General features: G+C 39.4%; 1 protein-coding gene across 2 annotated transcripts in view; it reads left to right on the top strand.

The window, feature by feature from the left end:
• Positions 1 to 21,105, top strand: part of CDH7 (cadherin 7) — a 382,946-nt gene that overhangs the window by 346,126 nt on the left and 15,715 nt on the right. For both annotated transcript variants that reach the window (XM_063923399.1, XM_063923400.1), the window contains exons 8-10: positions 4,953 to 5,089; positions 13,174 to 13,295; positions 18,932 to 19,046. In XM_063923399.1, the coding sequence (XP_063779469.1) occupies positions 4,953 to 5,089; positions 13,174 to 13,295; positions 18,932 to 19,046 (374 nt within the window). The remainder of the gene's footprint in view (positions 1 to 4,952; positions 5,090 to 13,173; positions 13,296 to 18,931; positions 19,047 to 21,105) is intronic.

Below are 21,105 nucleotides of genomic sequence, written 5' to 3'. Positions count from 1 at the left end.
GCAATTGTATATAAAGGACCCCTGTATAGTGTCAGTGTGTGTGTATGGACCTCTGTATAGTGTCAGTGTATGTGTGTGTATAGACCCCTGCAGGCTCTTACTGGGCCACCGGGGAGCCAGTGAACACACTAGTAGGCCCTGCTGAGCATTAGCCATGCCCTCTTTTGTGTGACGGCGGGGTGGCACTCTCCTACTTGGCTCCCATCCCAGCCACAGGACCAGAAGCTGGTGGGTGATCACAGAGTTCATCTGAGGAGAGGGTAAGCATGTGTTGTGCACTTCTCCCCAGCCCCCAACCCCAGGACCAGCAGCGGGAGCAGCAGGTGATCCCAGGTGGCGGTGATTTCATATGCCAAGTCGCACTGAGGGGAGGAGAAGCATGTGCTGTGCTCTCCTCCTCAGCCTCCAGCCCCTGGACCATCAGCAGGAGCAGCAGCAGTGCCCAGGTGGAGATGGAGGTGAGCAGCACTGTGGGGGCATCTGGCACCATATGGGCAGTGCCTGTGCATATGGCACTGCTGGGGGCATATGTGTACCTGGCACTGCACTACTGGGGGCATCTGTGTATCTGGCACTGCTGGGGGCATCTGTGTATCTGGCACTGCACTACTGGGAGGATCTGGGGATCTGGCACTGCTGGAGGCATCTGTGTATCTGGCACTGCGCTACTGGTGGCATCTGGGTTTCTAGCACTGCTGGGGGCATCTGTGTATCTGGCACTGCACTACTGGAAGCGTATGTGTATCTGGCACTATTGGGGGTGTATGTGTATCTGGCACTGCACTATTGGGGACATCTTTGTATCTGGCACTGCACTACTGGAGACGTGTATCTGGCACTACTGGGGGCTTATGTGTTTATGCCACTGTTGTAGGCATCTGTATCTGGCACTACTGTGGGCATCTGGATATCTGGCACTGCACTACTGGGGTCATCTGTGTATCTGGCACTGCACTACTGGAGAAGTATGTGTATCTGGCACTATTTGCAGTGTATGTGTATCTGGCACTGCACTACTGGGGTCATTATTTGTATCTGGCACTATACTGGGGTCTTTACAGTTTGTGTATCTACTGCTCTCTCCTGGTGTAACCCAGGTGCAGACATTACTGTTTTCTCCCGGTGTAACCCAGACACAGATACTACTACTCTCTCCCGGTGTAACCCAGGTGCAAATACTACTGTTCTCTCCCAGTTTAACCAAGGAGCAGATACTACTGCTCTCTCCTGGTGTAACCCAGACACAAATACTACTGCTCTCTCCCGGTGTAACCCAGACACAGATACTACTGCTCTCTCCCAGTGTAACCCAGGCACAGATACTACTGCTCTCTCCCGGTGTAACCCAGGTGCAGATACTACTGCTCTCTCCCGGTGTAACCCAGGCACAGATACTACTGCTCTCTCCCAATGTTACCCAGGTGCAGATGCTGCTGCTCTCTCCCGGTGTAACCCAGGCACAGACACTACTGCTCTCTCCTGGTGCAACCCAGGCGCAGATACTACTGCTCTCTCCCGGTGTAACCCAGGCACAGATACTACTGCTCTCTCCCGGTGTAAGCCAGGCACAGATACTACTGCTCTCTCCCGGTGTAACCCAGGCACAGATACTACTGCTCTCTCCCGTTGTAACCCAAGCACAGATACTACTGCTTTCTCAAGGTGTAACCCAGGCACAGATACTACTGCTCTCTCCCAGTGTAACCCAAGCACAGATACTACTGCTCTCTCAATGTGTAACCCAGGCGCAGATACTACTGCTCTCTCCTGGAGTAACCCCAGGCACATACACAACATCTTGAAGTGGGCAGCGAGGTATATACTATGCTAGGTGGTGCCTATAATGGCTGGCCACTCATCTCTGGTCATTTGGCCACACCCCTTTCAGCACATGGCAATGCCCCTTAGTGGGCCCCTGTGATTGCATTTCCCAGGTGGGCCCTACATGCCTCAGTCCGACACTGTATACAGTGACTGGATGCAGTGTAAAGTGACATAGTGTGAAGTGACTGGATGCAGTGAGTTGCAGTGTACCATTCTACAAAACAGAGGGTGTAACGCCTTTTTGTAGTGTTTGTGATTTGATCTGCAATGTCCCGGGCAGGTGCAAGGCCTGCAGTGTGTGCACATACTGTAAGTCTGCTTATCATTATTACATAGAACACTTGTGATGATAGAAAATCGGGGGGGGGGGGGATGTGGGAAGGAGTGGTACACTCTTGTACACCAGCTAATTGTTTATTTACACTACATATTTAACTGAGATTTGGAAATTAGTTTAAGACTTATATGGAAATAGTTATAGTGGTCTTTTAAAACAGCGTTAACCTTTTCAATTCTCTCACATGTAATTGAAATATCTTTATAAAATTTTTAGCCATAATAAAATACATTACTTATTAAGAAAAAATAGAACATAGGAAACAGTCTCTGGAGTATGTAACATTGTAGACATTGCTCATGTTTTTACATTTAGGTCACGACCCACGTTTCACATTAAAAACTTTCATTTTTGCCTCATTGATCATGTGCTCATGGAGAAAATTAAATTATTTCTCACTGTGAAAGCTTGCATCTTCACACAAAATGGCACACACATTGACATGTGAAATTGAGAAAAGCAGCAACTGTGGAAACCTTTTACATAGTGTGAAATCACCATATATTATCTTTTACTTTAACTGTGTGATATAGCACAAGATCTGACAGCATAATGAACAAAGGGATTAGCAGGGAAATTGATTCCGTTTAGTCTAAACATCCATTAGAGGCTAGTGTGTAACTGTTTGTATGCTTATTTTTGGTGGTAGAAGGTACAAATTGGATTAAGAAATAGTTATTTCACCAAATTTGTAAGGGTCATCTCAAATGGCATGGAATCTTACTACAAGCCACATCACATGTGGATATCTTAAAAGTAATACACATACAGTATATAATTTTAGACAGGATAACAGAACTTTATTTTTTTAAGTTTCATGTAGGACAGCAATAGCATACTAACCTACTGTTACATATACAAAATAATATATCAGCACGTGAGCATATACAAATGTAAGAATGCAGAGTAAAAGATTCTGATTGAATATAAAATTACAAACAGTAAAGCAGGGATCCACATACAGTAGTGTGTTGCCTATGCCATATTGTCCCCTAGCCCTGGGCTGTTAACATGGGGCCCAATTCCCTTTTCGTAATTGTTCCCTCAAAAAATGTAGCCCCCACCTAGGATACACCAGTCTCATGCAGACAGTGCTAGTGCAATACCCACACCTATGTTGGATTGGTTCTGGAGTAATACAAAATGTAAAAACTAGATGAATCCCTTTTCATTATTTTACTATTTCAACACTTTTTCGGTTGGCCACTTTCCATAATCAATATCAGTAATTATGTATGCAGTGCCAACACATATTATACCATGTTATTTTTTTTAGTAAACTTTGACTATCCAGACAATATCATTAATTTGCTTATTATTGATCACCCAGCAAAGTCCAACTACACAAAATGGGCAACAAGTATTTTTTCAATGATATTGCAAGAAATATAAACAAAAGCAAAAGTGTGTAATTATTAATTTTACTAATAACCACCAAAATGCTCTGCATTTCTTACTTTGGCATTAATATACCTTTTTGATTAGCAAAAGCTGCATTCTATAGGGATAAAATACAATCTACACTAAGAAATTTTAATATATTATTTTCTTTTTTATGTTTTGAATTAAATTAATAAAATATGAAGCTGTAATATATTAACTCAACAAGGCTTGCCATTTTGAAATCAGACATAATGCCACATCAAATGAGGGCCAACTTTGTGTTTATTGTATGGAAGAAATCTGACCATTAGTATCCCACAATAAGCTTTCTGTAATATGAATTGCTATTGTCTAGTAACTACTGTACTGGTTACTTCAAAGGGAGCACATTGTTTGAAAGAGGGGTCTTCTCTCTTACAATTGAGGTTACCCCGCCTAATTGTGTACTTGTCTGGATGAGGATATCATGCATGTTAAGTGATCTCACACATGCTCTACTTGTATTTCTGCTGTACAGGTTGACATGGTTTGGTGATCACCAGACAATAACCACACACTGTCAATAATTTGAATAGGATACTCTCTTTAAGTCTAGTGAAGCCATTACTTCATAATGACTTCTGCAGTGTAGTGTTGTTTTTACATAATCATCACAGAAAACTTTTCAGTTGAGTCCCCCTCCTTCTTAGCATTGCTGGGGTAAAGTGTGCTTTTGCTGTCCAAAGTTTCTTACTTACCAGTCCCATCAAGCCCTTTTAATAATATGGTATTCGGTTATGCTTGCACTTCTATAACTACAAGTGCCAAAATACCCAAAACTGACAAAGCATCCTAAAACTTAAAGTGTCCTATAGCCTGACATACAGAGCATGCTGACACATGTGCCTCAAACACAAACCTCATGAGAAAAGATCTAATAATTTAATAAAGATCCCCCCCAAAAATTACTTTTTTTTTCACTTTCTAGAAGTCTACAAGAAAAAAGTAATCACCATCATTAACATGATGATGATGAGTGGTGTAGCAAAACTTAAGATTTGACACAATTGTCCGCAGCCTAAAGATGTTTGCTGCTCTGCAAATATTGTAGGTGCATATATGTAAGTTTTGAGTATGTTTTATGACCACAAAATACGCTCATATGCCACAAATTCATCAATGGTTCACATATATCTAAGGATCCTGCAAAATAGTAATTATAAATACTTGTGTATGCTACTTCAAACCTCTTATGTGGTATGTATAAACTCTGACTTAGTGTAGTTTATTAAAATTAAATATTATATTACATTTTAATATTAACATTGTGTAATTATTATATTTTAATATCTGCAACATTACCAAATAAATACATAAACAGAAAATGGATTGAAAACATTATAAAAACATGTTTTTTTCCTTAACACAGATATTCAATTGACCGCAATACGGATCTTGAGAGATATTTTAATATTGATGCCACCAGTGGTCTTATCACTATAGCAAAACCGTTGGACAGAGAGACCAATGCTGTACATAATATCACAGTTTTAGCAATTGAGAGCCGTAAGTAAACATATACCTGTATTATACATTTATTTACTTATTTATACATTTATATACCCTGCTAATTAATTTACTGTCATAACTTTAAAGTCTGTTTTAATTTTTATGTTATTTTTAATACTCATTTTTGTCATAGCCACAAGTATTAATAGGTAAATCATACCATACATTTGAGAATGTGTTTGTACACAACTTCCTTAGCAATATTAAATGAAATTAAGAATGACAATAATAGAAATGGGCTAAAAAATAACATATGTTCAATGCTACATCAATCTTAATATGGCCTAACCTGGGCTCAATATCTGTCCCTCAACTAATGTCTCTACTCGTGGTTGACAGCATTACATTATTGTTCTCCACTCTTGCATTGGCATTATCATTGACTCCACCCTCAGCATCACTCTTCACATCCACTCCAATGCACTATCCTGTCATCTCTTCCTCAGCAGCATTACCAAATTATGAACCTTTCTCAAGTGACCAAAACCTTGGCTCCAAAGGACTACTTCAACCTCATCCTTACTGGCCTCACACTTACCTTTCATCTCTGAAATCCATCCAGAATGGTGCAGATGGACTATCGCTGTCACCCAATTTTCTTAAACTGCTGCACCACTCTGTAAATGCCTTCATTAGCTTTTTATTTCTTACAAAATTCAGGTAAAGCTGCTTAATTTCACAGTAGTCCTCATCAATGCTTTCTCTTCATACTGTACATTTCTGGCTCTTCACTTATAATGTAAAAAGAAGTGCACCAAATAGTGCATTGTCACATTACTGCCAGTGATTTCAGATGATCAAACTATTTGTGCCAATTTGCAATTTAATCAAAGTTCATTGATTTGACAAACTTAAACTTTTGAATTAGTTGAACTAATCTTGAAAATATTAATAGTATTTTTTTATTTGACCACCATTGTGTCTATTTTTCAAAACAAATCTTGAAATACCATTTGAATAACATTAATATTATAGAATTAAACTGTATTTGTGTACTGCCAATAATGTACACATTAATGGGGTGATTCAGAGCTGATCACCGGGCTGCTAACTTTGCTGCCTGCATTCAGATAGTGGCTGGCCCAGGGGGAGTGTAAATTCACTGTGCAAGTGTGCGATCCCATGTGTACTTTGAGCTGCAAAAATCCACTGTGTGCAGTCTCTGCGCAGCCCAGGACTTACTACAGTGCAATGAGAACAGGCTGATCGGGGCTGGAGCTGACGTCAGATGCTCTCCATGAAAATGCTTAGAAATGCCCGCGTTTTTCCGGACACTCCCAATAAATGGTCATTTACCACCCACAAATGGCCTCTTTCTGTCAATCACCTTGTGAACGCCCATGCAGTCGGAATTTACGCACCATCCTGTCACTGACCGGCAATGCCTGTTTTTGTCCGACGCACGTACGCATTGCAGTGCATACGCATGCGCAGTTATGACCTGGTCACCCACAGCAGCACAGCAGTAATCAGGTCTGAATCAGCACCAAAATGTCTTCTAAACTTAAAATAGAATAGAATATGTCTTCTAAACTTAAAATAGGGTGCACTGCTGTAGAGCTACCCAGAGCATCCATAGTGTGTAGAGCTTTATTTCCCAGAGCCGGTGGCTACATTCCCTGTAATGGCGCTGCCTTATTGTAAATATGTGAATGTACTAAACCAGTTTATGGGCATAGTCTGAGTCTGACACAATTAACAAAAATTAGTTTCACACAGATTAATTTTATGCCAATATTCACCAGAATGTATTTCAACTCGCAGGATCTAAATAGTCACACAGTGCCTGCATCCTATGGTATGCACACGCAGAGGCACAGTTGCGATTAAAATGCATGGTTCAGAAATGTATTGTAAATGTTCTGGGCATTACTGGGAGGTGACTTTCATGCACAGGGTGGGATGTACTAAGCATTGCTTCCATGATGTGGTACAGCCTGCCATTTGAAGCATACACAGTAATCGCATATGTACAGTACTTACAAATGAGATTGGTATTGCAAATGACAGCTCTCCTGGGTGCCCTTCTCCACATGCACACACAGCGACTGTGGAGAGTGCTAGGAGGGACCATAGGCTTCCATAGGGTAATGCCACCCAAAGATGGCATTACCTACTGGCTCCAAGCTCCAGAATACATAGTATTCTGAAGCTTGGTAAATATGGAAATGCAGTAAAAACATGAAAACTGGATTTTTGGGGTTTTATCACATTTAAGGTTTTTGTACATCCCACGCGGAGATCCAGCGGAGACCCAGATTGACATACTACTCGAGAAGTTTTTGAAATGTGGGTATAACTTTGCTCAGTTACAACAAACTAAAGCTAAGGTTTTAAATATTGACAGAGTGTCCTTATTGCAATCCAACTCTAGATCTTAGAAGACCATTCTGCCCTGGGTTACTCAGTATACACCAGCCAAAATAGCCAAAAGTTTATGGCCAATTATTAAATCTGATCCAGATTGTGGTCTCTCAGACACACAATTGTTGTCTTGCTATAAGCGGGGATGCAATATCCGTGATGTCCTTGTTAAAGCAGACATAACTGAACCCATTCCTGGTATTTATCGTGGTAAAACAGGTTGCATCAGATGCACTTGTGTAACCTGTAAGTATCTGATCCCAGGTGACACATTCTACCATCCGCATAATGGGAATGTGTTACACATTAAACATAGACTCACATGTAATTACATTTTTACAGTTTACCAAAGTATTTGTCTGTGCGGCCTATCTTATATAGGCAAGACGGAACGTCCCTTTAAGGAACGGATGGCAGCACATCGTTCAGCCATCAAAGCTGCATTGTCTACAGGTAAGAGTGACCAGCCTGTCGCGAGACATTTCGCTAAGGCTGCACATAACCTTACTATGCTGAAGTATAGAATGATTGACCACGTCCCACACTCCATACATGGGGATTTTTCGCCTAGGGACTTTGGCCCTCAAGGGCTTAAACGAGCACTCTGGCATTAGCTTATTGGCCTCACACGGCTGATCTACATTTGCATTTTCAATTTTTATTTTTGTTTTCAGTTTTATCTACAGTTTGATTTTTGATCTTCTGTTATTTTGATTTTTCTTTAATGGTTAATTTATTACTTTAGCGCAGCTTTATTCATTATTTTCTTACTTCATATGCGCTAAGTCAAGATTTTCATATTCAAATTTGTGCACATTCAAATTTGTGCATATGCATTGCTGGCTCTTATATTTGTGATCTTATCAGTGTATTGCATATCATTATTCAGATGTCAGCAGATGAGTTGCATTACTGTTATGGTACTTTCTTTTGTCAGGTGGCTTATTATAGCACCTTACTGGTGCTATGTTATGTTCCTATTATGAGCTTAGGAATCAGTCTAACTTTAGGTGCATCGGCAATGTTTTACTTTGTTATTGTATGGATTTGTTGTATGTTTCTATCTGTCACACGTAATTTTACGCTGTCTTCGGCGCGTCATGATATTATTGGTTATGCGCGGCCGCCGGGTGTGCAGTCCCGTTGCGGCGTTTGGCGCCACACGGGGTGGTATGGGTATTTAAGGTAAGATCTTTGAATTGTATGTTGTTACCTGACGAAAAATGCCACTTTGAATTAAAGGCATTGAAACGTTGTTATCCACTCATTGTCAGCGTTAAAATCCTTGGAGTGCCGCACCACCAGTCTTCTATTCGTTCTTACTCTGTGAAGGCACCCAGGTTATCATCGCAATATGTGGCTGTGCTGGATCACCACCTCTGTCTACATTTGAACTCCCCATCTGCAGGAGCTCCGATCAGGGCACCCCTGTTACATTTCAACCAGGTACCACCTGTTGTGTTTCATATCAGAAACAGTTTTATTTTTGCACAGTTTTATTAGAGTTTTGTGGGCATTACTGCATTGTGTGCACATTTTTCTCAATTGCACTTGCGTTGCACTTTATTGTCATGACTGACTTGGAACCTGATCAGATGACTAGCGGCTTTGCAGCCACGTCTTACCCAATTGGTGACACTTACTCATACTCAGAAGCTGAAGCTGAGTCTATCCTATGCTCCGGTGCTTTAAATGAACAAGCTGAAGCCTTGCCGTTGGATGATGTTTATCGTGAGCTTCTTAGGCTCAAAAGGAGGGAGATTGACTACCAATTTCATGCTCTGTCACTTAGTGACTATCATAGAGCCAAAAAAGATCCCTAGGGGCCTACGTGTGCGTAATGGCCCCTCAAATTGGGAAACATGACCCTGCTTTCTGCAGAAAATGGGTCTCAATAGTGAACAAATGTTCTTTTGATCTCATGCTCCTTATAATTGAGTTTTCAACCAGAGAGGTCACCATTATGAAACATAAAATTGAGATTTTTGAGGCTATACACAAAGCCAGTTTGACTGCTGACACTAGTACAGAATGGTATACCAAACTTAACTCTCAATTGCAGGTCTACAAAAGGGACCTGATTAAGTTCAAAAAGACCAAACAGGCCAAAGTCAATGCTGACTATGAACTTAACACTGTATATCAATGGACCTATCCTGCCAGAGGGTCCGACTTTAGAAAACCATTCTTTAGACGTAACAGGAGAACAGGAGGGAGACAAATGGACTCTTCAACTGAATTCAATTCATCTGCCAGCGACACTGACAGAGGTGGTTCCGATACAGCCCCCCGCGGACAGAAGGACCCTTTAGGGGTGACCGCTCAGATACATTATACCCGCGGCAGCGCAAATACACAAGACGTGGGGGCCAAAACAAAAGGCAGGGGACGTGGAAACAAACAGACCACGAAGAAACACTAATCGTTAATTTATCAACTTATGAATTATCCCCTGCAGAGTCTGCTGTTTTATCTAAGGGGTTATCTTTCGTACCTACCACCAGATTTAATCCACTTGAGTGGAGTGTAGAACAATACAGACTACACCGACAGTTGAAGTCGAGTGAATTTCATTGCAAACGCAGTATACCCACCACCGTACAGATTCAGGATCAATCTACTCCTGCTACTTCTGATTTGCCGGCCCAGCTGATAAAATTGGCTCCTAAATCATCCTTTGAACCACAATCGTTCAACCCTTCAATAAAAACATTTATTCGTTTATTACACGATGATGTCCATACGAGCATCTCAAGTCGTCCTCCTCATCGGCATAATTTATCCTCTACAGAACAATCAGCTCTAGCGGACCTGGCTAGTAATAAAGATCTGATTTTCCGCCCAGCTGACAATGGGGGTGCCTTGGTGATCCAGGACTTGGTGGATTATAAGAAACAGGTTGCTCTCCATTTGGAGGACTCCAAGACTTATCGACGACTCCCAGAAGATCCCACTAAATTATTTAAAGGAGAATTATCTACTATCCTTAAACAGGCGGTGGACAATGGGACTATTTCAGATCAATTGAGTAAAGCCTTATTACCTGCATTCCCATTGGTCCCCCTGTTTTATTCCATACCAAAGATACACAAGTCACTTACGGATCCCCCGGGCAGACCGATAATTGCTGCCCGTGGTAGTCTCACACAACCCCTGTCAGTATATTTAGATGCGATATTACAACCATATATAAGAAAACACCTGAGATATTTGCTAGATACAACATCACTTTTATTGAAATTACTAGCTCTTCCAGTATTATCTTCTGATGTCACCATGTTTTCAATTGATGTAGTTAGCCTGTATACCGTCATCCCTCATGATATGGGTTTGACGGCGTTAAGACGGTTTTTGAATGACCAGACGACCTATGATGGTCCTGATGTTTCTTTCCTAGTGGAGATACTTCAATTCATTTTGACAAAAATTTTTTCTTTACAATGGGGCATTCTATCTGCAATTGATTGGGTGTGCTATGGGGGCAGCGGTAGCCCCCTCATATGCTAACATCTTCATGTTTGACGTTGAACAAGCTACATTCTTCTCTGACCCCTCAATTGCCGATAGAATCCTCTTTTTTTGCCGCTATATAGATGACTTGCTTATTTTTTGGTGTGGGGATAGTTGCGATTTGGTCAGATATCTTGGATCACACAACTCCAGTACCAGCCCAGTTAAATTTACTTTTTCCTTTAGTACAACAGATATTCATTTCTTGGATGTGGCCATCTCCATTGTTGATGGCCACATTTCAACTAACCTTTATTCAAAACCTACTGACCGCAACAACTTACTTTTGGCCAATAGTTGTCACCCTGTCCCTTTAATTAAAGGGCTCCCTTACTCGCAGTTCATTCGAGTAATGTGCATAACCTCTGATATTTAGCAAGCGGAGACCCAGATTGACATACTACTCGAGAAGTTTTTGAAACGTGAGTATGACTTTGCTCAGTTACAACAAACTAAAGCTAAGGTTTTAAATATTGACAGAATGTACTTATTGCAATCCAACTCTAAATCTTAGAAGACCATTCTGCCCTGGGTTACTCAGTATAAACCAGCCAGCCCTTGCATTAACAAAATAGCCAAAAGTTTATGGCCAATTACTAAATCTGATCCAGATTGTGGTCTCTCAGACACACAATTGTTGTCTTGCTATTAGCGGGGACGCAATATCCGTGATGTCCTTGTTAAAGCAGACATAACTGAACCCATTCCTGGTATTTATCGTGGTAAAACAGGTTACATCAGATACACTTGTGTAACCTGTAAGTATATGATCCCAGGTGACACATTCTACCATCCGCATAATGGGAATGTGTTACACATTAAACATAGACTCACATGTAATTCAATTTTTACTGTTTACCAAATGATTTGCCCGTGCGGCCTATCTTATATAGGCAAGACGGAACATCCCTTTAAGGAACGGATGGCAGCACATCGTTCAGCCATCAAAGCTGCATTGTCTATGGGTAAGAGTGACCAGCCTGTCACGAGACATTTAGCTAAGGCTGCACATAACCTTACCACGCTGAAGTATAGAATGATTGACCACGTCCACACTCCATACGTGGGGGTAACCGTGGTCTCAAACTATTACAATGCGAGGCCCATTGGATTTTTCGCCTAGGGACTTTGGCCCCCAAGGGCTTAAACGAGCACTCTGGCATTTGCATATTGGCCTCACACGGCTGATCTATATTTGCGTTTTCAATTTTTATTTTTGTTTTCAGTTTTATCTGCAGTTTGATTCTTGATCTTCTGTTATTTTGATTTTTCTTTAATGGTTAATTTATTACTTTAGTGCAGCTTTATTCATTATTTTCTTACTTCATATGCGCTAAGTCAAGATTTTCATATTCAAATTTGTACACATTCAAATTTGTGCACATGCATTGCTGGCTCTTATATTTTTGATCTTATCAGTGTATTGTATATCATTATTCAGATGTCAGCAGATGAGTTGCATTACTGTTATGGTACTTTCTTTTGTCAGGTGGATTATTATAGCACCTTACTGGTGCTATGTTATGTTCCTATTATGAGCTTAGGAATCAGTCTAACTTTAGGTGCATCGGCAATGTTTTGCTTTGTTATTGTATGGATTTGTTGTATGTTTCTATGGTTACGGGCTTATCTGTCACACGTCATTTGACACTGTCTTTGGCGCATCATGACGTTATTGGTTATGCGCGGCTGCCGGGTGTGCAGTCTCGTTGCGGCGTTTGGCGCCACACGGGGTGGTATGGGTATTTAAGGTAAGATCTTTGTATTGCATGTTGTTACCTGACGAAAATGCCACTTTGAATTAAAGGCATTGAAACGTTGTTATCCACTCATTGTCAGCGTTAAAATCCTTGGAATGCCGCACCACCAGCCTTCTATTCGTTCTTCCTCTGTGAAGGCACCCAGGTTATCATCGCAATATGTGGCTGTGCTGGATCACCACCTCTGTATATATATATATATATATATATATATATACACATATATATATATAACTGTCTTGTTTAAAATAAATAATGTAAGATGGCATTTTAAATTTGCCTGCTTCATTTAAAAAAAATGATAATGTAATAGCCCAGCCAACCATAGTGTGTATAAAAAAATCACAGATAATAAATGTTGTTAAACATATCTTTATCTGTACAGTATTAAGAAAAATGTGGTGACAAGATAGAAATTAATGTTTTCTTTTTTTCAATTTTGCACAGAAAATCCAGCACAGATCGGGAAAGGCTATGTTGCAATTAGTATACTGGATATCAATGATAACGCTCCTGAATTTGCAATGGAATATGAGACCAATGTTTGTGAAAATGCTCCTTCAGGACAAGTAAGTCATAATATATACAGTATATAGTGACAATAAATGGTAATGTTTTGGTGAGCAGCACCCCTGGCATTAGTTTAAATAGTCAGTCCATAAACAGTAGTTGAATAGTCAAAAGCAATCCGCTGTTAGTAATAAAGTGCTGACCACTATTAAAGAACCACTCAATCACACTGGTATACACACATTTTAAATATGAGAGAAAGGGGGGTGCCTCAATGTTCAGTATATTTTGTTGACATTCATGATGTAGATGTTACTAAAGTTTGTCAGGTTTGGTGGTCAGCTAACTGTGACTTCAGGAAGATCCAGTGGTGCTTCCAAGGGTGAATGCCCCCAATCACTAAAACTATCCCCAAACTCTCCCTAGTTCCTAGCACTAACAACCCCTCATACTGCCTAACCCTACCACTAATGCTGAAGCCTAATGCTCCCCTCCCATGGCCTAGCCCTAATCCTCCTTTTTCACAGCCTAACCCTAGATGTTGGCAACCTGAGAAGGTCATCATTTCACATATTGACATTTCACAGATCAATATTTTCAATAAGTCAACATTCTGTAACAAGGTCAACATCATAACTGTCAAGTCAAAATAATTATTGTTGACATTGTAAATGTTGACATAATGATAATATTGCAGGACCCTAGAATATATATATTGTATGTGCAATAACTGTGCATACCATGGAGGATCCATAGATTTTAGGGCTTTCCTAATGTAATTCCTAAAAAGTGAGATGTTGATTACAGCATTTATGTTTATGTATCTGTATAACATTAAGGGGTACATTTACTAAGCAGTGATAAGAGTGGAGAAGTGAGCCAGTGTAGAAGTTGCCCATGGCAACCAATCAACACTGAAGTAACATCTATAATTTGCGTACTATAAAATGATACAGAGCTGCTGACTGGTTGATGGGGAAATATATCCACTGGCTCACTTCTCTGCTCTTATCACTGCTTAGTAAATGTACCCCTTAGTCATCCATTAGTTTTATTACTTCATTTTGTAAACTTAACACTGTTAGTAACCGTGTTTATTTGCAGATAGAATCTCATCTGTTACATACTCAATCAGTAGGCACACACTGGAAAGCTATTTGTGTTATAACTATTTGTATAATGAAACTGTTTCGATAATACAAACTAACATTCTGAACAAGACTGGTATATATGAACAGTCATTGCTGCATACTTCTTTTCTCTCCTTCCCCTCCTTCTGGACAGACTTAACACATCAACACAGAAACAACAGCTCCACCTGCTGCCCATCCAGTGTAATTACTCAGCATTGATAACGGCTCAGTCTGTTGTAATGTATCAACAAACACAACTAAAATATAGGAATAATGACACTGACACAGAAGATTGGATAATGGGGTTGCAGCTATAATTCATTGATTAAATCAGTTAATTGTTATGATCCCAGAGAAAAGCAGTGCTAACTAGGCCCAGCATAAGCTGATTTCTGCAGTACCACCTCTCCCCCCCAAATGGCCTAGCATTGATCCCTTCCTGAATTTAAAACCAGGTCCTTCCCTGATGTAGTGACCAACTCGCCACCAATGAGCACTGCTTTCTGCAATGTTGCAATTACTTTTGTTGGAAGAACACTAAGAGATAATTAACATATTGCGATGAAAACCAAAAAGATACAAACCATAAATAAGCCAGGTGGGCGGGGATCGAAAACTGGAAAAAGGCAAAATGCCCAGTGTATTTATATGGCTATCTAAAACCCATCCCCTAATTAATCTGACAGGCTAATCCTAAATGATTTACAACTAACCCAACTACACTAGCTTAGTCATTGAGCCTTACTAAACTGAACAAAGTTCCCATGAAAAACTGACTGCTTACTTATCATTGGGCCTAATGCAGGTAGACTCACAATTGCGGTCCAACCTGCAGTTTCCCAATGGTCAGGAAACTGCACATGTGCAGAATGGGTCCTGCGATTGCATCACAGGAATATGAACACCTCTGCCTAGTTGACAGGCTGAGGCGTTCTGTGGGAGGGATGGGGAGAGGGCAGAAATGGGGGAGCATCTTCCTCATTTTCCATGAGTGGCGAGGCCAAGGACTGCATTGTGAGATGCAGTTTCCTTGGCCTCGCAAACCACGCTGCGATGGCAAGCTGTAATAAGCTCAGGCTTACTCAGCCTGCTGTCGCAGATAAACATCATGCCCAATGGTTGCATCGATCGCAGTGTTGCTGTTGCAAATGTAGGAAGGAGGTGCTATGCACCTCTTACTGCATTTGTATTGCTAAGGATTGCATTTGCAAAGCTGCTGCGAGTAGCTTTGCAAATGCAATCCTTACTGTATTAGGCCCTTTGTTAAGTAGTTGGATAATTAAAGTTTTTAAAACCAAATATATTTATTTGTTTTAGTAGTACATAATTTAGTTGTTTTAGTCATAAAACTAACAAAGTAAACAAATTAAATCCTATTGCCACAATATGATCTTTAATAATGTTAACACAACTACTGTACATAATAGAAAGTAGTGATTACAACAAATATAATACCATCATTGACATTGTCAAAACTGCATGGTCATGTTTACTACTATGCAAAATAAATTGTAGAGCCAGAATTATTAAACAGTCGTGGTAAATAGATGCAAGTTGCTGACTATGCTGCATGTATTATGCATATGATTTACATGACCTGCCTGTTCTTTTGAAATTTTACGGTCTTACTTAACACCTACAGACAAGATGGTAATTTTCCCTGAAACATTGTCTGATCTTTCTTGCTTGTCAAGTAAAGTTAGCTTGTAACCCTTTACAAGACCATGAAAGTGACCTCCAGTTATTTCATCTTCAGCCTTGAGAGTAACTTGCTTCTGTTCAGCTATTTGTTATCAGACACTGTATTTCTCTAGAATTGGGGAGAAATTAATTCACCAAAACCAGTATAAAAAGAGCTGTTGGTAGCAGGTGGTTGAGAAGCATCTTCATAATTGTGTGCAAGTGCTGAGAAAAGGTGTATGTCTGGAGCAGTTCTGTTTTGTATTGGGTTAAATAAACAAGTTTAAAATAATTATCAGAACCCAGGACCATAGACACCATAGAGGTTCTTACAACAATTACACAACCAATAGGAAAATTATTTGAACAATGGCACTATGGGGGTGATTCAGACCTGATCACTGGGCTGCAAACTTTGCTGTCCTGCATTCAGACAGTCGCCGCCTCCAGGGGGAGTGTAAATTTGCTGTGCAAGTGTGCGATCCCATGTGTATGCCGAGCTGCAAAAATCCACTGTGTGCAGTCTCTGCGCACCCCAGGACTTACTCCTACAGTGCATGAGAACAGGGTGATCAGGGCTGGTGCTGGCATCAGACACCCTCCCTTTAAACACTTGGGAACACTTTTGTTTTTCTGAACACTTCCAGTAAATGGTCAGTTACCACCCACAAACGGCATCTTCCTGTCAATCACCTTGCGAATGCCCATGCATTCGGATTTTTCACACCATCCCATCGATGACCGACGATGCCCGTTGTTGTTGTTGTTGTCCAATGCGCCTGCACATTGCAGTTAGTGCCTGATCACCTGCTGTGCGAAAACAGACAGTAGTGATCAGGTCTGACTCACCCCCTATGTTTATGCTGTGTGAATGTGCAGGAACTAATTCAGAGCTTAATGGTAATTGTAATAGTTTATCAAAAATTATTTTGAATATTAGTATTCTTAGTGCTTATTTTTAATATCAGTGTTCTTAATGCTTAGTGCACCTGCATTTTTCTTTTTTCTGTATAATACTAGAAGCCTTAGCATGGTAACACATTTTATTATGTTTAAAATTAGGGTGTGCTGTCCAAGTCGCCACTTTTATCCTGAAAGTAAATTGGGAAGATATTGCTAAAGAAACATGCATAGAAAAACTACATATATTTGCCCATATGCAAAATCACAGTATATGCATCTTAAAATACTATAACATCTGTTCATACATCTGCTTTGCATCCATGCAGACTTGCTAGGCACAAAACAGGCATTCAAACAGGCAGGGCTGCCATCAGAAATTGTGGGGCCGGGGACTGCCAGAATAGGCAGTTCCCCAACCCTACTCACCTACTGCTCTCCCTGCAGTACCCAGAACTTATCGCTCTGGGGGCTGGTTTGCATTTCCGGGACAAGGCAGCAGAACACCAGGTGGTGCCCCTAAACATAACTGTGGCATTCCAGGACCACCGCAGCAGCACAGGGAAGGAGTCCAGAGCAGGCAGCCATAGAAAGACAGCATCTACAGTATTTAAAATTTAGAGCATGCTACGAGCCAATCGGAACTCAAGTTACGGCAGCAAATCAGGAGCTGTGCTGCAAATTCAAAATGCTGCCAGTGCTTCCGCTCTATAGTAGCATGTGGTGCGCTCCCATCCACACTGTTGCCATGTGGACCCCCTTGTGGTCAGTCCTGGGACAGGAGTCATGTCAGACCCCCCTTGATGGCAGTCCTGCAAACAGGCAGCTTTTTGCTTACATCCAACTATGCATAGTCTGCATTCCATGCACATGCCCTCACTGTCCATGCAAAACTATTCTAACTCTAATATTCTAACTACTTCTAATATTATAATTCAGTGTTGCCTGATAGAGGGCAACTGTAAAGGTGATGAAAATGCTTATAACTCTGCATAGCCTGCACTTACTGAGCATTCACTTTGCAAACTCACACAAAGGTCCTGTTTCAGAGATGTACACAATAGTATTTGCAGCTGCGAAATTGTACGCAGCAGCTACATGAAAATATGCAAGTGTCGCAGCCACCTGAATTTGTACTGAGATGCCCACTCACTGGTGGCTTTGCAAATCCCAGCGGCTGCGTACAAAGTTGCAGCATTGGTCATAGATCAGTTGAATAGCCCTATGGTCTGGGATTGCAGTTGTAGCCTCAAACATGTGCCCAACACATTTGTGACACACCTGTGCTTTTGCTGCCACTCCCCAAGCTGTTAATCACTTTGCAAACAAATCCTTTCTGCATCTGCCATCACAAAACCATTATGGCATATGTGCAGTGCAACTTTGACTCATGAGCAGTAGCAAAGAATTGCTCTGCATTCTAAATAAACATTGTGTATAACTGTTAATCAGGCCCAAAGTACTGTCTACAAATGGACATATGTTCAACTCGGTATTAGCTCAACAGTAAATATCTATCTATCTATCTATCTATCTATCTATCTATCATAATTCTTACTCTTCCCTCCTGATTGTTCTGATAAATAACATACAGTATTATTTCAACATTAATGGAAATAAAATTGAAATACATCAATAAATCCTATATTTATAAATGGTAAAAATATAAATAAACTGAAACAAATGCAATGGTAAAATACTTAGTATCATTAATCTGTCTTTAAACTTGTATTAGTTATAGTTTAAAGGGCATATAGTGTATTGTGTTTTATAGGAGTTCATCTTTTATATTTGTAATACTGTAGCTGAGACATTATTAAAAAACAAACAAAAAAAAAAGAGTGCTTTGCCAGATTTTATATAGGCTGATATTTTATTGCTATTACACCATATAAATAAATATAAAAAAAACTTTGACATGTTAGTATTGTGTGAAACTTATACTACGTGCATGTATCTACTCTTTGTTTATTTTTTTAAAGGTTATTCAGGAGATAAGTGCAGTAGATAGGGATGAACCTTCAAGTGGCCATTGGTTTTATTTCAGTTTACCGCCTGATGCAAGTAATATTAATTTCACATTACAAGACAATAAAGGTAAGTATTATGAATGCATCTTATTGATATAGCAATTACATTTTCTTTTTAAATAAAACCTCATAGTAAACATGATTCTTGTCATGGCATATTAAGAAATGTACACAAAGAATTTGGAATAAAGAGGATTTGCCATTATACTCTTCATTATCTTACAGGGCACATTCTTTAGTTTAATCTTTGTTTATTGTCTGCAATACGTAACAAAAGAAAAAGATACCGTATGTTACTACAAAGTGTACAGTTTCAGAAGGTGGTGATAGACAATGGAAAGACCGGGGAGGGTTAGATATCCGTGTATCCCCAATTACATTAGGGTAAGCTTTTGTACAGCAATTAACTGTTCTTACCAACTATTTTGCTGTACAGTTACATAATTATACTCAAACATGCAGTGATTTTAGGGTAAACACTGAATACAATATTTTGACAGAAAAGCATGTTAAAAATTGTTTTGCCATAGCATTAAAACAAATGTATATGTGCAGTTCTATGAATCATTACTTAAGGATCCCTTTCAGTGAATTACTACCTCTGTGTGTGCTCAGGTAGTTTTTGTTTTATGGGAATATTAACTCAAACTTTAATCTTAGCCAAGACAATGATTTTGTTTTTTCATTTTTAAATAATCATCTCTCAATCCAGTCCATAAAGACATTCTATAATCCTTGTATCTATTTATCTTTATATATAGAATTAGCAAACTTCAGCCCTTCATCTGTTGAGTAGAATGACTAGCCTACATCAGCTGATAGGAAAATGATTGAAAAACAATAAAATTGTAATCAATTATGAATTGTTGTAATTTGCAATTAAATTGATGTTTTTAAATAATAATTTCATACTTTAGTGAATTTTTTTGTGTAAAGTCCAAAAATATTCCTACATACAGTATACTAAAAACCAATGTGGAAATAAGTTACATTTATTAAAATGTAATTATTATATATTAATAATAAATCAATTCTAATAAATACTTTTTAGAAAATTCAGATGTTGAAATCATTATAAATATATATTCTTTTGGTGCTAAAGGCATATGTAAATGACAGCAAATAAGGTGAAGGTTATCTGCTTGGTATGTACACAAGCAATTAACAAAACATAATATTAGGCATACCTTTGAGACATATGCTTCATTTGGTGACAAATTTAATTATTGTTTATGTTGTGCTATAATGATATAGTGGAGAGTTCATTAAACTGACATACAAGGGCAGATTTTAAGCACAATTCTGTGGAAGCCTTCTCTAGACACAAAATAACTATGACAGGCTAAAATTATTTAATCAAAAGTACAATACTATTTTTTTAGTGTTCTTCAAGCTGCTCTGCTAACCTCTCCCGCTTAGTCTTTTTCTTTTTGTACAAAAAGCAGTCTGCTCGGCCATATAATAAAGAAATGTCATGGTAACTGTTTTCAGTGCAACCACAGATCAACTGTAGTATATTACATCTTCAAGGACATCATTTTGAAAAAAAAGTCATCACTCTTTCCTTCTTGTCAGTACAATTTATTTTTTTCTCTTCTCCGGCACAGCATAATGTTTGTGTGCTTGAGGTTCTCCTTATTATGAAATGCACATAAATAATCTTTCACTGGCGGTTTTCAAACTATGGTATTGTATTTTGTTGTTTTATTGAGCATATACATATGTAACGTAATGAGTTACCTTAAGAATTGGATGAATCTATCATAGGTTTCATTAGTTTTTTAGAAACATCAAAGTAACATTTCCATTGATATGAAGATTTGACTTGTCGTTTTTACAAGATATGAGCACATATTTCTTTTTCTTGTTCTGTAGACTGTTTTATTAATTCTGGCATTACCAAAGGGTAATACATGGCTGACAAAAAGTGAGAAATCAGAAGTAATGCTAAATTGCCTGTCCCTCTTCACTCCTATTGTTGAGTGAAGATCTACATTGTGACATTTGCTTGACTTTGTATCCTGTGTAGATTTAGACTGGGCCTCTAGTGCCTCTAAATTAACTATACATCATGTTTATACAGTATGCAGCATTTACATGCTAATTTACTATAATGCTTAAAGTAA

Source organism: Pseudophryne corroboree, chromosome 5 (assembly GCF_028390025.1).
Source record: "Pseudophryne corroboree isolate aPseCor3 chromosome 5, aPseCor3.hap2, whole genome shotgun sequence".
Classification (NCBI taxonomy): domain Eukaryota; kingdom Metazoa; phylum Chordata; class Amphibia; order Anura; family Myobatrachidae; genus Pseudophryne; species Pseudophryne corroboree.
This window is presented reverse-complemented; position numbering and strand designations above follow the sequence as displayed.